General features: G+C 43.5%; 2 protein-coding genes across 9 annotated transcripts in view; one reads left to right on the top strand and one right to left on the bottom strand.

Moving 5' to 3' along the window:
• LOC110488241 (A-kinase anchor protein 9) overlaps positions 1 to 8,036 on the top strand; it is a 123,554-nt gene extending 115,518 nt beyond the window's left edge. For all 8 annotated transcript variants that reach the window (XM_021560391.2, XM_021560393.2, XM_021560392.2 and 5 more), the window contains 11 exons: positions 92 to 242; positions 414 to 770; positions 1,440 to 1,745; positions 2,891 to 3,117; positions 3,266 to 3,371; positions 5,232 to 5,417; positions 5,650 to 5,856; positions 6,030 to 6,262; positions 6,401 to 6,495; positions 6,832 to 7,089; positions 7,272 to 8,036. In XM_021560391.2, the coding sequence (XP_021416066.2) occupies positions 92 to 242; positions 414 to 770; positions 1,440 to 1,745; positions 2,891 to 3,117; positions 3,266 to 3,371; positions 5,232 to 5,417; positions 5,650 to 5,856; positions 6,030 to 6,262; positions 6,401 to 6,495; positions 6,832 to 7,089; positions 7,272 to 7,315 (2,170 nt within the window). In that variant the 3' untranslated portion in view covers positions 7,316 to 8,036. The remainder of the gene's footprint in view (positions 1 to 91; positions 243 to 413; positions 771 to 1,439; positions 1,746 to 2,890; positions 3,118 to 3,265; positions 3,372 to 5,231; positions 5,418 to 5,649; positions 5,857 to 6,029; positions 6,263 to 6,400; positions 6,496 to 6,831; positions 7,090 to 7,271) is intronic.
• A 187-nt stretch (positions 8,037 to 8,223) lies between these two features.
• LOC110488242 (lanosterol 14-alpha demethylase) lies at positions 8,224 to 14,223 on the bottom strand. Its single transcript, XM_021560395.2, has 10 exons — positions 13,695 to 14,223; positions 13,413 to 13,511; positions 13,014 to 13,190; positions 12,702 to 12,828; positions 11,537 to 11,711; positions 11,130 to 11,249; positions 10,775 to 10,970; positions 10,312 to 10,407; positions 9,861 to 10,029; positions 8,224 to 9,589 (listed from the first exon to the last, which is right to left on the bottom strand). The coding sequence occupies exons 1-10, from the start codon at positions 13,863 to 13,865 to the stop codon at positions 9,411 to 9,413; spliced, it is 1,509 nt and encodes a 502-aa protein (XP_021416070.1). The 5' UTR covers positions 13,866 to 14,223; the 3' UTR covers positions 8,224 to 9,410.
• Positions 14,224 to 14,635: the final 412 nt, after the last annotated feature.

Below are 14,635 nucleotides of genomic sequence, written 5' to 3'. Positions count from 1 at the left end.
ACTCACCTTCCCAGCATTGGTATTGCATACACATCTAGTTTACCTTCCTAGTTGCTGTTGGATGGATCCAGACCAGTGTCTTTTTTTCTAGAACGGAGGTGTCACAGAAGGCTGCTGAGGTGGACACCCTGACGGACAGACTGGCAGACGAACAGAAGAAGGCCAGAGAGATGCAGTGGGCCTTCGAGAAGGAGAAGTGTAAATCTGACAAGAAAGAGGAGCTGGAGAGCGAGGAGCTGGAGGTAAGACAGTTTTTAGGGAAGGTAGTAGACAGGTGTCCCAGTGTAATTTCACACGTCTTCACTTTAGTGTGTTTGACTTAAATGCAGTGTTTTACTGATGTGTTCACCTTAGTCACTGGAGTAGGTCTACTTGTGTTTTTCACACTTTGTATTTACACCCCTTCCCTCCAGGATCTAAAACTGGCCCTGGAGGAGCAGCAGAGTCATGTAGCCCAGCTGACCTCAGCCCTAGACCAGGAGCGCCAGTCCACCTCCCAGCTTTCCGTCCAGGCCGAACAGGAGCGCTCCATACTGCAGACCCAGGCCTCGCAGCTCCACATCCAACTAGAGTCAGAGCGAGCCCGGGCCCAGGAGCTGAGTAGCGCCCTGGGGAGAGAGAAGGAGCTCCGCCAGCACGGCTCCTCCTGGAGTGAAAGCCCAGAGAGGAAGGGGGCTGAGAGTGGGGAGGATGAAGTGGTGGGAGGGGCGATGTCATCCGAAGCTCTTCTGGAGGGACTGCGGAGGGAGATGGACAAGAAGCATGCTCAGGTGGGCTGTTTGTTTGTTTGTAGCTGAATCAGATGCACACACACACACACACACACACACACACACACACACACACACACACACACACACACACACAAGTACATTCACACTAGTTTACTTACAATAAGTCTTATGATGCAATGAAGGGGGCTGTACTTTTACCGGTTGGTTCTTCACCGTGTCTTTCTCACTCAAACACCCACAGCCACACACGGCCCCCAAGCGCCGCCCCCTTCCATTACAACTGTTGTATTTTCAAATCCAAACAACAAAGTCTCAACCCCCCCCAGGATTTTTCTTCTGGATGAGAGAACCAATCAAGTCCGCACAATTTATGAGCATTAACAAACGGCCTCCTGTCCAGACCAGTGAGTCACAGCTCTTTCACGCTGTGTGGTCGCATCAGCCAGGCTGCTATCAATGCCCTGCACACAGGAGATTCACAGAAAGTGCTTGCGAAAATATTGGGTTGGCATTATGACCAGTTATGTCATGTGATTCTGCACCCCTACTAAATTGTGCCACCCTATTGGCTTATCAGGTGGTGCATCTGCTTTCTTCAAATTGTCATGACAACATTACATAGGCATTACTATTATAGTAACAATAGTTACCTCCACTTCTGCATTCCCACGAAATCCTGTGACCTCCTATTTATTCCCTCTTCAGGTGGTTAGTCTGCTGGATGAGGTGGAGGCCCAGAAGCTGGAGGCTGTGGGACGGGAGCAGGAGCTGACCTCGGCAGCTCAGAGGTCATGCCAGGACCAGGAGGCTCTTCGTGAGGCAAGGGGCCAGCTGGAAAGCCTGGGGGAGCAGGCACGGGACGCCATGGCGCAGCTGGTGAGAGAGGTGCAGCAGGGGAAGCGACTGGAGCAAGAGAAGGAGAGGCTGCAGGAGAAAGTGGTCCGGCTGGGAGAGATGAGAGGGGGGGAGACGGTTGGGAGCGGGACGCAGCAGCAGCCTGATAACCAAAACGTGGGTCACATTCCTATATCCTACATTCATACTCTTTGAATTAACCAAATACAGCGCTTTTGAATCAGATGGTACAATTGAAATGCATTTTATAGAAAAATCCAATAGGAATATTGTATTGTTTTCTTAGCTATTGGTACTACAATATATTGTGATTATTAAGCTCTTGTTGTTAGAACCCAGCTATGTATGATAAAATAATCACACTATATATACAGAAGTATGTGGACACCCCTTCAAATTAGTTGATTCGGCTATGTCAGCCACACCCATTGCTGACAGGTGTATAAAATCAAGCACACACCATGCAATCCATATACAATCATTGGCAGTAGAATGACCTTACTGAAAAGCTCAGTAACTTTCAATGTGGCACCATCATAGGATGCCACTTTTCCAACAATTCAGTTCGGAATATTTGCCCTGCTAGAGCTGCCTCGGTCAATTGTAAGTGCTGTTATTGTGAAGTGGAAACGTCTAGGAGCAACAACACGAAGTGGTCAGCCACACAAGCTCACAGGAAGGGACCGCAGAGTGCTGAAGCGTGTAAAAATCATCTGTCCTCGGTTGCAACACTCACTACCGAGTTCCAAACTGCCTCTGGAAGTAACGGCAACACAATAACTGTTTGTCGGGAGCTTCATGAAATGGCCCAAGCAGCCGCACACAAGCCTAAGATCACCATGCGCAAAGCCAAGCGTCGGCTGGAGTGGTGTAAAGCTCGCTGCCATTGGACTCTGGAGCAGTGGAAACGCGTTCTCTGGACTAATGAATCACACTTCACCATCTGACTAATCTGGGTTTGGCGGATGCCAGCAGAAGGCTACCTGCCCGAATGCATAGTGCCAACTGTAAAGTTTGGTGAAGTCGGAATAATGGTCTAGGGCTGCAAAGGTGGGACCAACTACATATTAATGCCCATGATTTTGGAATGAGATGTTCGACGAGCAGGTGTCCACATACCTTTGGCCATGTAGTGTAATAATGTTATGGTGGAGCTGTTTTATGCTCAGCAACATAATTATAATGTATTATAATCCACAATTATGGCCATTTGAGAGTCTGTTGGTCATAAGTTATTTAAACTCTACTATGCTATGTGTCTTCTGAGCTGAAACTTTTCTGTACCGTGTCTGTGCCAGCAGCAGGCTGTGTGGCGAGGCATTCCCACTGACCGGACCAGAGACTGGGTGTTCCAGCAGAAGCCTGGCGACATGCTTACTATCGAATCCAGCGCACCTTCCCTCCTTGAGGTCACTGGGACAGGGGTCAACCTCGCCCCCCATAACCCAAAACACTCAGACAAGGTCTTGGGCAAACTGCAGCTCATCGCAGCCAAGATCCAAACCATGGTCAGCAAGGGCTCTGGCAGGTATCTCACAATTACTTAACAACTTTGTCTCAACACATTTGTACATGTTATATACATCCGTTCATCTTTTCATTGAAGTGAACCGATCAATATGTGCAGGTGTAGATTGATGTTGTGTGGATTAATCCATATATGTGTGTATGTACAGGCTGACTTCGGAGGTGGACAGTGAAGGGCTGTCGTGGCTGCAGACCAATATTGATGAGGTCATCACTATGCTGCAGCAGTCTCCAGCACTCCCCTTGGTCCCTGAGGTGAGATGGCACTTCAGACTACTTAGATTAGATTGTTGTTTATTGTCCTACAAAAATATCTTAGCACAGCTCACACATTATATACAGTGCCTTGCGAAAGTATTCGGCCCCCTTGAACTTTGCGACCTTTTGCCACATTTCAGGCTTCAAACATAAAGATATAAAACTGTATTTTTTTGTGAAGAATCAACAACAAGTGGGACACAATCATGAAGTGGAACGACATTTATTGGATATTTCAAACTTTTTTAACAAATCAAAAACTGAAAAATTGGGCGTGCAAAATTATTCAGCCCCCTTAAGTTAATACTTTGTAGCACCACCTTTTGCTGCGATTACAGCTGTAAGTCGCTTGGGGTATGTCTCTATCAGTTTTGCACATCGAGAGACTGAATTTTTTTCCCATTCCTCCTTGCAAAACAGCTCGAGCTCAGTGAGGTTGGATGGAGAGCATTTGTGAACAGCAGTTTTCAGTTCTTTCCACAGATTCTCGATTGGATTCAGGTCTGGACTTTGACTTGGCCATTCTAACACCTGGATATGTTTATTTTTGAACCATTCCATTGTAGATTTTGCTTTATGTTTTGGATCATTGTCTTGTTGGAAGACAAATCTCCGTCCCAGTCTCAGGTCTTTTGCAGACTCTATCGGGTTTTCTTCCAGAATGGTCCTGTATTTGGCTCCATCCATCTTCCCATCAATTTTAACCATCTTCCCTGTCCCTGCTGAAGAAAAGCAGGCCCAAACCATGATGCTGCCACCACCATGTTTGACAGTGGGGATGGTGTGTTCAGCTGTGTTGCTTTTACGCCAAACATAACGTTTTGCATTGTTGCCAAAAAGTTCAATTTTGGTTTCATCTGACCAGAGCACCTTCTTCCACATGTTTGGTGTGTCTCCCAGGTGGCTTGTGGCAAACTTTAAACAACACTTTTTATGGATATCTTTAAGAAATGGCTTTCTTCTTGCCACTCTTCCATAAAGGCCAGATTTGTGCAATATACGACTGATTGTTGTCCTATGGACAGAGTCTCCCACTTCAGCTGTAGATCTCTGCAGTTCATCCAGAGTGATCATGGGCCTCTTGGCTGCATCTCTGATCAGTCTACTCCTTGTATGAGCTGAAAGTTTAGAGGGACGGCCAGGTCTTGGTAGATTTGCAGTGGCCTGATACTCCTTCCATTTCAATATTATCGCTTGCACAGTGCTCCTTGGGATGTTTAAAGCTTGGGAAATCTTTTTGTATCCAAATCCGGCTTTAAACTTCTTCACAACAGTATCTCGGACCTGCCTGGTGTGTTCCTTGTTCTTCATGATGCTCTCTGCGCTTTTAACGGACCTCTGAGACTATCACAGTGCAGGTGCATTTATACGGAGACTTGATTACACACAGGTGGATTGTATTTATCATCATTAGTCATTTAGATCAACATTGGATCATTCAGAGATCCTCACTGAACTTCTGGAGAGAGTTTGCTGCACTGAAAGTAAAGGGGCTGAATAATTTTGCACGCCCAATTTTTCAGTTTTTGATTTGTTAAAAAAGTTTGAAATATCCAATAAATGTCGTTCCACTTCATGATTGTGTCCCACTTGTTGTTGATTCTTCACAAAAAAATACAGTTTTATATCTTTATGTTTGAAGCCTGAAATGTGGCAAAAGGTCGCAAAGTTCAAGGGGGCCGAATACTTTCGCAAGGTACTGTACATAAACCACATAGAAAACCCAACAGGAAACAAACCTTGGTCTTAGTCAGACTTAAATAGTATCCCCCTGCCCAACACCTGCACATATAGGAGTAAGCTATTCCATTTCAGTGGCTACTGAGTACTGACATTTCTTCTCTGCTGTGTCTACAGAGCACCGCCCTGCTGGCGGGAGGCCAGTCCAGCTCCCTGACAGAGCGGCTGCTGAGGCAGAATGCTGAGCTCACTGGCTTCGTCAGCCGTCTGACAGAGGAGAAGAACGATCTGCGCAACCAGGTCCTCCGCCTGGAAGATGAGCTTCGACGCTACCGCCAGGCTGGTCTGGGATCAGGGGACAGCGTGAGTTACAATACTAGATCTAATGCAATTCAGGGCTGGTGATCAGTACTATAATAGTCTAATACTATACAGGTCCAGTGGCAGGGTGGGAATCTAGAGATGGGACAGAGAGAGTACAATACTGGATTGCAGAAACACCTAGAAATGGCAGAGAAGTAAAAATGTGTGGAGACATTGTGTTAATTTGCACCACTCCAACATCACTCCTCTCTACCTCTATCCCTCCCTCCAGTCCAGCAGGAGAGGCGGCGTGGACAAGCAGCATGAGGCGGCCAGCCTTCTGTTCTCGTCGGAGCGCGAGTCCTGGACCAGGGAGAGGAGCCGGCTGGAGAAGGGCCTGCGTCTAGCCCAGGCCGAGGTGACCCGAATGAGGGGAGAGATCAGGGCAGAGTCCCTCAGAGACATGACCGGACCGGACACAGACAACAACACACTGAAGGTGAGCTTAAAGCTGCCCTGCATCTCTCCATAACACTCACCTCTTTACAAATTGACCAATATTCCACTCTTTGTCAGAGTTGAATAGAAAATATATTGTTGCACATCTATAAAACCCACTTAACTTACACTATTACAACACTCCTCTCTCTCTCTTCTGTTCCCCTTCTCTAGAGGATGTATGGCAAGTACCTGCGCTCCGAGAGTTTCCGCAAGGCCCTCATCTACCAGAAGAAGTACCTGCTGCTGCTGCTCGGCGGCTTCCAGGAGTGTGAGGAAGCCACGCTGTCGCTTATTGCTCGCATGGGTGGCCGGCCCTCTCACTGCAGCCTGGAGTCCCCGACACAGCACCGCCGAGGGCTGACGCGCTTCCGCTCGGCTGTCCGCGTCTCCATCGCCCTCTCCAGGTAAAAATTGGGAACTGAAGTGGTAGGATGGTGTTGCAACTGTTAGGAAGAGGCTATGGTATAGCTAATACTTATGATATATGTATTCTAATGGTCCTCTATCCCATCTTTTTGAATCAAACTGTTCTGTTCTTTCAGAATGCGTTTCCTGGTCAAGAGATGGCATAAAGCTACGGGGATGAGGTCCATAACATCTGGCAATGTGAACAGAAACGGTCTGGGACAGTCACCAGGTATGGAAATCACATTCCCTCACACTAACCCCAAAACAAAGAAAATGAACTGGGAATGAATTAACTGGTTATTGAGTTAAATGGTAAAGAACCAAGCTCGGCTAACCTAGGCTTACACACTTGTAATCAATTAAGTGCTGATTGGTCAGGTGGTCCACATGGCTAGCTAATCTAAATAAATAACCTGAATATTCTAAAGTGCCAGGTTCAAACAAAAGCAGAAAATTAATAATTACCTTTTCATTGGTATTCAAAGTTGTCCTGCTGACTCATTAATCCGGTTTTGTGAGAGAAAAACCACACAGAGGACTGACAACTGTTTCTCTTCCTCTTCAGGTATCGAGATGAGGACAGACTCACCCTACCTGCATCCAGGGAGTGTGGAGGTGTACGGGGAAATCAGAGGGGCCAGCAGGGGGCGCACTGGACGAGACTCCCCCAGTTCCGCCCTTTCCTCTGCACAACACAGGTTCCACATGGCTGGGGACACTCTGACCTGCTCTCACCTCCAGAACTACGACCCTGACCGAGCGCTCACCGACTACATCTCCAGACTGGAGGCCCTGCAGAGGAGACTGGGGAGCGTGCAATCAGGTAACACACACACACTTCCAACCATACTACCTCATACGATCTAAAGTTAAATAATGTAATGCCATAAGCATAAATTACCCTCTCATTCAATCACTCCACAAAATATGTGCAGATGAATCTTCCAATGTTCTTGTCAAGAGTTAAGTCTTGGGATCTAAACAACTTCATTTTTCCCTTCCTAGGTTCTTCTTCATATGCTCAATTGCACTTTGGAATAAGAAGATAAGTCTTTAATTTTCATTGAAACTGTCTTGAAGAAACTGTTGCCTTTTCTTGTGCTGAGCTTTGGTATTTTGTATCATTCTGCTGTGTACAGTATATATCTATATATATTACGTGGGGACCAAAAACTATTTTTTGTGTGTGGACATCTTATAATCAGGCTTTTTGTCGCCAGCACTTGAAACAGCTTCTATGTTTGTAAACTTTGGTCTGCCTCTTTGTTGTGGGTAAACACAATCACGTTAAATGTATATTTGTGGAATGCTAATTTAAACAAAAAACATTGATTAACTTAATTTATACTGTGTGGGTGGAAGAATATGTAGTGCAGGCTTTTCCAGAAAACGCCAGTCCTGGAGACGTACCGGGTGGGTGTGCAGGTCTTTGCTCCAGCCCAGCTCTAACACACCTGATTAAAGTTACCGTGGTTTCTTAAATGGAAGACCATGATTGGTTGATTTATTGGAAATTGTTGTTAGTGCCGGGCTGGCACGCCCAGTAGCTCTCCAAGACGGGAATTAGGAGAATTCTTGACGTGGAGAATGTTTGACTTTACTGTTGAGGAGGCTGCTACAGGATCTATATACACTACACTGTGTTTTATTAGAATGGTTTCTTGGACAGACTACAATTTGTAGAAGACATATTTTTGTAAAGGTAGGAACTTTGAATTTTCTGGGTATTTTGTTAGAAATGTAATTAAAGATGCATTTTAACACTTGAAATATGTGGTCGCACTGTTTTTTCAATTCAGCATCACTGACACACAATCAGATTTTACAAGTACACATGTAATTAGTTCTAACTGTTGTACAGCAAAATAAAACTTCAGCTAAAATGTGAATCTGGTATGGGGGAAATGTACGGTCAATGCAATTATGGTGTGAAGACAAATTGGACATGAGATTTCGCCTCCTGGAATTCACATGGCATCATCTCAGATATAATTTTTATTTAAAAGGTGCAAATGTTCACAAAATTAGGCTTCAAACAGTAAAATCAATCTAAATAAAATGGAGTAATAATTTTCCATCATCAAGGCACTACATTGGTCAAACTACACTATGACCTCCCAACATTCCCACTCGATACGCCAAGTCGTGTTTATTAGGGCACACAACAGAAAATGTGTCTCTTGTTAAGCAAGTGCAGGTTGTCCCTCCCCGTTTAAAGTCCTTGTTCTTTGTTTGACCCAGCCCAGGTCCTCTATCTTTGTACAATTATGAATGGACAGTACATACAAAGTCAGTGATGGTCGGTTTGATCACTGATCTCTATGAAGCAATGGATAAGGATCAGTGGTTTTAATATTTATCACAGCTCTAGAAAAGGCAGTGCTTAAGTGCTTTTTACCTCAGTAATATTCATTCTTACAGTAGTATTTTCACTCCTACACAGTGGACTCCATATCACATTTCAGACAGTGGAAGCTTGACAGCTATATGCATTACCATGACATTTTGAAATAGAACGGCCAAAAGCTGAGGCCTGGTTCCAGATCGGTTTGTGTTGTATAGCCAAATCCTATGGTAGTTGGACTATATCTGGGATGAGCTTTTGATGAATAAACTAACTGTTTCAGTTTAGGCTTACATCAATGGTGGCTGGTGTCCCTTTAAATCAGAGGACGGGCTCATAGTAATGGCTGGAACTGAACAAGTGGAATGGTATCCCATCAAACAAGTGGTTTCCATGTGTTTGACACTAATACATTCCAGCCATTACTATGAGCCGTCCTCCCCTCACCAGCCTCCTGTGGCTTACAATACATTCTAGCAAATTAAAAACACAGCAAACATAAGGTGGGGGCAACAAAAAGTAAAGTGAATTAGATTTTCAGACAGAACTTTTTGCGTTAATTTGAACAGTTCCTAAATTAAAGTACAATAATGTTCTCTAAATAAAACCATTAAAAGTAAGGTTGTTGGGGCAAATCTGAAATGGCTCCCTATTTCCTATATAGTGCACTACTTTTGTCCAGAGCCTTATGAGAGCCAGCCCTATGAGGCTATAGCCAAAAGTAGTACCATATAGACTAGGAAACCATTTTGGACAAAGCCTTGCTCTTTTCGTTGCTGTGTGTTTGCGCTCAGTGTCTCTTAGTGTTGTCTCCTCTTGTATCTGATGACGGGGTTGTGTGGGGTGTGGATCATGGTTGTGTAGTTGATTGTGGGGAAGTAACCATCGACCAGGTTGAACTCGTAAAGGCGCAGCATGGTAGACCAGATGGTCTTGATCTGAACGTAGGCAAAGTTCTCCCCGATGCAGCGGTGACGGCCTAGAAGACAGTGAACATCTGTGTTTTTGTCATGGAAATGAGGGTCTGATCTGAAACTTTGTGGCATGAGACAGCTTGGAATGGGAGTAAAGTTTATATATTGAGCAAGGGCCCCACCTACTGACAAAATGTTACGAATCAAAATTCATACTGCATGAAAGATGTTTCCCCTACCATTGTGTACATGCTTGGACACTTCTGTTTCCTCTTAAAGACGGCAGATCACCTAACGTATAAGATGCTATTAATAGGGACGACTAAATATTCTTACCTGCACCAAAGGGCACATAGGCAAATTTCTCCCCTGCAGCAGGGTTGTCATTAAGGTAGCGGTCAGGCCTAAACTCCATCCTCTCTGTCCAGGTGTCCTGCAGACGGTGGTTGACTGTCGGGGACACACATACCTGGTGACCAGCTGGGATGGTGTAGCCTGCTACAGTCTGGGAGTGGATTGAAGCAAAGGGTCAGGGTTGGTCAATAGTCACTCACTTACCTATTGTACACACATGCATTTAGCTGGGTTGGGGCTCCATTCCCTTTCAATGTAAATAAAGAAATATATGGACAATTTACATTATTCCCATTTCTCTCTGTTAAATTCAGTGTCTAAAACGTTTTTTTCAATTAACTGCTATTCTAATGGATTTGTAAAATCTCTTGACAGAAGGAATGACTTCATGGGTATTTGTTAACTTCCCAACAAACAATGATATTGAGCTTACCTGAGGAGAGCGTGCCATTCTCATCATGGTCATGATGGGTGGACGGAGTCGGAGGGTCTCTTTCAAACAGCGATCCAACAAAGTCAGGTCCTTCAGCTGATGTATGAACAAGAGAACAGGTAAGTAAAAGACCATGTCAAATATTGAAATGATAAAAACTGTCCAAATGAAAAGCTGAACTTGTGGGTTTAGCAGTCTAGAAAAAAGGTTCTAAACTGAAGTTGCTTACATACAATATAAAATTACCCAGTTTAAATAGAATATGGTCAATAAACGGATCTAAATAAGTTTCAACAAAATAATTCAGAAAGATGTATGTACCTATATTTAATATAATGGATTGAATATAGTCAACACTTGTAAGGCAGTATAAGAACATAATTCATATTTTCAACAACAAAGCTGTAGTATAGTCTATGACCATTTACGTGCAGTTTGTAATATGCCAGTTATAGATTCTGACCTGGTCAAAGTTGAGTGGGGGCAAGTCTTCTCCACATGCAGTTTTCTGTTCAGCATAGCAGCGGTCCTGTAGGGCCTTATCTTTGCCAAGGAAGAAGCCCAACCAGGAACTAGTAGTGGAAGATGTGTGCTGTCCGGCCAGGAGTAGACCAATCAGCATGCCCGCTATCTCATCATCATTTAGGGGCCGCCCATCTCTTAAAAAGGGCAAGAATGGTTAGGATTGAATCAGTCTGAAATGGTACAACAGTTGTAGAATACCTTTAAACCAAATGTCCATTCACTTCAGTTCTGTTGGGAGGCATATACTTGTACCACCTGTAGTAATACTGGCATCTGTTCTACGTATGTCTTACTTGTAGGTGGCATCTATGAGGGTCTGCAGCATATCGTCCACTTTCTCTCCAGAGCATCTGCGTTTCTGGGTGACCTTGTAGAAGATGTTCTTGATCTCCCTGTGTGCTCTGTCCCGTCGTCTGTACAAAAATGACAAAACCTGTTTTTTCCTGTCTTATAGAAATAAGATATTCTCATATTGCTATTAAAGAATGAATACAATAATAATTAAGTCCAACTCAGTCGATCACCCAAAACCTTAACCTGAGGATAGAAAAATGAATAAAGTTTAATGAATCATAATTTCCAGCAACTGTTCTGGTAACTCAGTCTAACTTGGTCTGTCAAACAAAAAAACTAACCTGAAGGTGGAACAGTTTGAATTGACCCTTGGTTGAGGAAAGGACAGTATGAGTCTTTCTCTTACCTGAAACTGGGCAGGGGCAGCCAGCCGGGCAGTAGCCAGGCAGCGTGGCTGAAGCCCCCGTCCAGGTCTGCGTAGAGCTGGGCCACCTTCTCGTCCAACATGCTGCGGATCTCCTTCCCATGCAGACAGGCACTGGCCGTCAGGATTATCAGCTCCGACAGGGCCTCAAACAGGTCTGAGGGAGGGAGGAGTAGAAGAGATGGGATGTTAGGAAGGCGTGAAAGAGAGAGAGCGGAAGAGATAAGAAGATAGAGATGGATGGAAATAGTGAATGAGTGAGACAGAGAGGGAGAGAGAACAGAGGTCAGAATTGCTGACTGGATAACTGACTGCGCTACGGCTCAAATGTTATGGCGAGTAAACAAGCGTTATGACGTACTCATAAACAGCGACACATTGCAAACAGATTATATCAAGAGTGTGAAGCAAAAGGCTGCAGTCATTAGTAACCCGTTAAGTATCTGAGTATGTGCATGGGAGATCACTGCTCTCTTGAGCAACGTAATAGCTACAATAAATGACAACAAATGTTGACTTGATTTGCTTCTTACTCTCTTTATTCGTATCAGGGGTAGCTCTGTTAAATGCTACTTTTGGTAATATCATATCGCTACCCTACCTTTACAGATGAAAAAAGTAGCTATCTTAAAATGGATAGCAAGGTTCAAACTGTATTACAGTAGTTACAACACATTGATTATGGTGTATTGTTTAGGTATTACTGCACTGTTGGAGCTAGAAACACAAGCTTTCGCTGCCCCTGCGATAACATCTGCAAATCTGTGTCCGCGACCAATAAACTGATTTGATTTTGAAAACATGAGGTATTAGTAGAGAACATGTTGATGGGAAATTGTGTTGAATGGCTCATTTTCTGATCAGTTTACACTGCTGACACCTAAAGTCCACTGTGCTTCACCCAAGTCCCTATCCAGTCAGCTCTTCTTATAGGTCTGAAAGGATAAGCATACTGCATTAATAATTCAACTTTGCCATCTTATCGGCCAAGTGGGAAATGTGTCATTCTGCTTTCGGCTTTTCAATCCTTTTAGGTCTACATGAAGTAGCTACAGTAGGGGCTAGGGGTCGATTTGGAACTGGGCATTTGGATTACTTTCCACATGGAATACTGTAGAAACCAATTATAATGGCTCGGTCATCTTACTTTGTTCCCCACTGTCTCCCCATCGTGAAAAGTACTCCTTCGTTTCCTCCTCTATAATTTCAACGTGCTGTTTGAAATGGGCGATGTTCAGTCCTGTCTTAAACATCTTCTTCTGTTCCAGGAAGATCTACAAAAGAAAATGAGCAGCATAATTGGACTTAATTAGATGAATAAATACTTAGTTTGTGATCGGTTTATGAGATGAAACACAAGACAAACAACCTTGTGTCAACACTTGTTGTGTGTGGTAACATTCTCTCTACATTTGTGAGTGCAAAAGAGAAGTATCTCTGTAAGTATTTATTCGCTTACATGGTTAGGTACATCGTAGGCAACCCCTTTTCCAAAAACTGGCGTGGTCAATCGAGAATAGACATCCTCTGCATTGAGATCTTCGTTCTTGCTGTTGAACATCAGTGTGGCTGCCTCACTACCCAGAAGGTAGGTAAAGGTTTTGCCCACCATGGTAAAGCTGACAACGGGCCCATACTGTGAATAGAAAGAAAATAAACCTTGTTTTAGCACCTACTATAAGGGCACTTTCACATGGCACTATACACCAGTAAGGTAGAGATTCAAAAGCTGTATTATATGAAATAAGTTATTGTAAAGTGAACGCAGTTTATTACTGCATGTTTTATAAACAAAATAGGTAGCACTTTGAGCACTAAAATATATTAAATATACTTTACAGCAGTACTGTATTCTTACCTTTTCATATGCATTCTCCAGAAATTCAATGGGACTTTTCCCAAATGCTATGGCATGACCCAGAAATGGAATGCTAGAAGGTATGTATGGTGGGTATTTCTGAGAAAATAAAAACATTAATTTAGTTACAAAAATAAAATACACAAGTCAAATGATTTTGTGATTTTGGACAATGTGCAATGGGCTATGAATGCGCCGTGATGCTGTAACATTCACTGTAGCAGACCTAATAATAATGTAATATATACTGTAACTCAATTGATTTATTCTTCATGTACATACCTTGTGTTCTTCTGAAGAAGATTGTGACTGTTTGAGCACCAGTTTAGAAATATATCCCAACGTTAGGGTGATCACAGACACTGCAAGGACCACTGATGTCAAGTTGTCACTCATTTTCCCGACTGTATTTTCTATTAGCATACTACTAACTTGATATAAATGCATAGCCATTGTTACGTCTTATGTTTCTTTAAAAAAATGTGTAAAATATTGTAGGCTACTGCGCCAGGCTCCTTGAATTTGCAACAAATCTGTTACCCGGTTGTGGTGTCGCTTCTACCACATCTAATTCGGTTTTCCAGAAGGCCCCAGGCTATTAGTATTAGCAGAAAATAGTGTTCCCCAGTGCTCAGTAAAATCCCTCTTTAGTCCAAAGGCATAGTTTCATCCATTGTCATTATAGCACTAAATGAAATTACGTGACAGATTGTATTGTTTCCTTGGCATCTCCACCTGTAGATGTGAAGTTAGTCGTGGCCCCGCCTAACAAATAAAGCTATTTCATTTGCTTGGTGCTGTGTGTCCGTCAAATAACTCCACGCTCCGCAGCTGCCTTCCTGCACTCTGGTTGGCTATCACTACCTGGACTGATGTCTGGCTATATGATGTCACTGCCCCAATAGGAGAATCACATTGGTTGAACTACATACACCGTAGAATAGGTATAGATGTAGCTACTGTAGTCACTAAAGGGTGTCAAATTCAATACCAGTGTACGTTACAAAGCAATATGCCTAGATTTAGGCTATGTTTGTGTAGGTTGCTGTTATGATTTTGAATGATTATAATTGATTTTGTAATCCATCAATAACCACTTTCATGGATTCACTTGGTAAATGTACATTTATGAAAAACAAATGACTCCTCTCACTTTCCAACTTCACAATGTCATGAACTACACCTCTATTCATATAGGACATTTGGCAAAGTGTATTCATTGT

The sequence above is a fragment of the Oncorhynchus mykiss genome, chromosome 32 (genome assembly GCF_013265735.2).
Source record: "Oncorhynchus mykiss isolate Arlee chromosome 32, USDA_OmykA_1.1, whole genome shotgun sequence".
Classification (NCBI taxonomy): domain Eukaryota; kingdom Metazoa; phylum Chordata; class Actinopteri; order Salmoniformes; family Salmonidae; genus Oncorhynchus; species Oncorhynchus mykiss.
This window is presented reverse-complemented; position numbering and strand designations above follow the sequence as displayed.

Coding starts and splice junctions, on each gene's coding strand:
- LOC110488242 (XM_021560395.2), bottom strand. CDS start 13,865: ATGGCTATGCATTTATATCAAGTTAGTAGTATGCTAATAGAAAATACA. Junction 12,829..13,013: donor CCTACGATGTACCTAACCAT/GTAAGCGAATAA, acceptor TTTCTTTTGTAG/ATCTTCCTGGAACAGAAGAA. Junction 10,408..10,774: donor CCCCACTCAACTTTGACCAG/GTCAGAATCTAT, acceptor TTCATACATCAG/CTGAAGGACCTGACTTTGTT.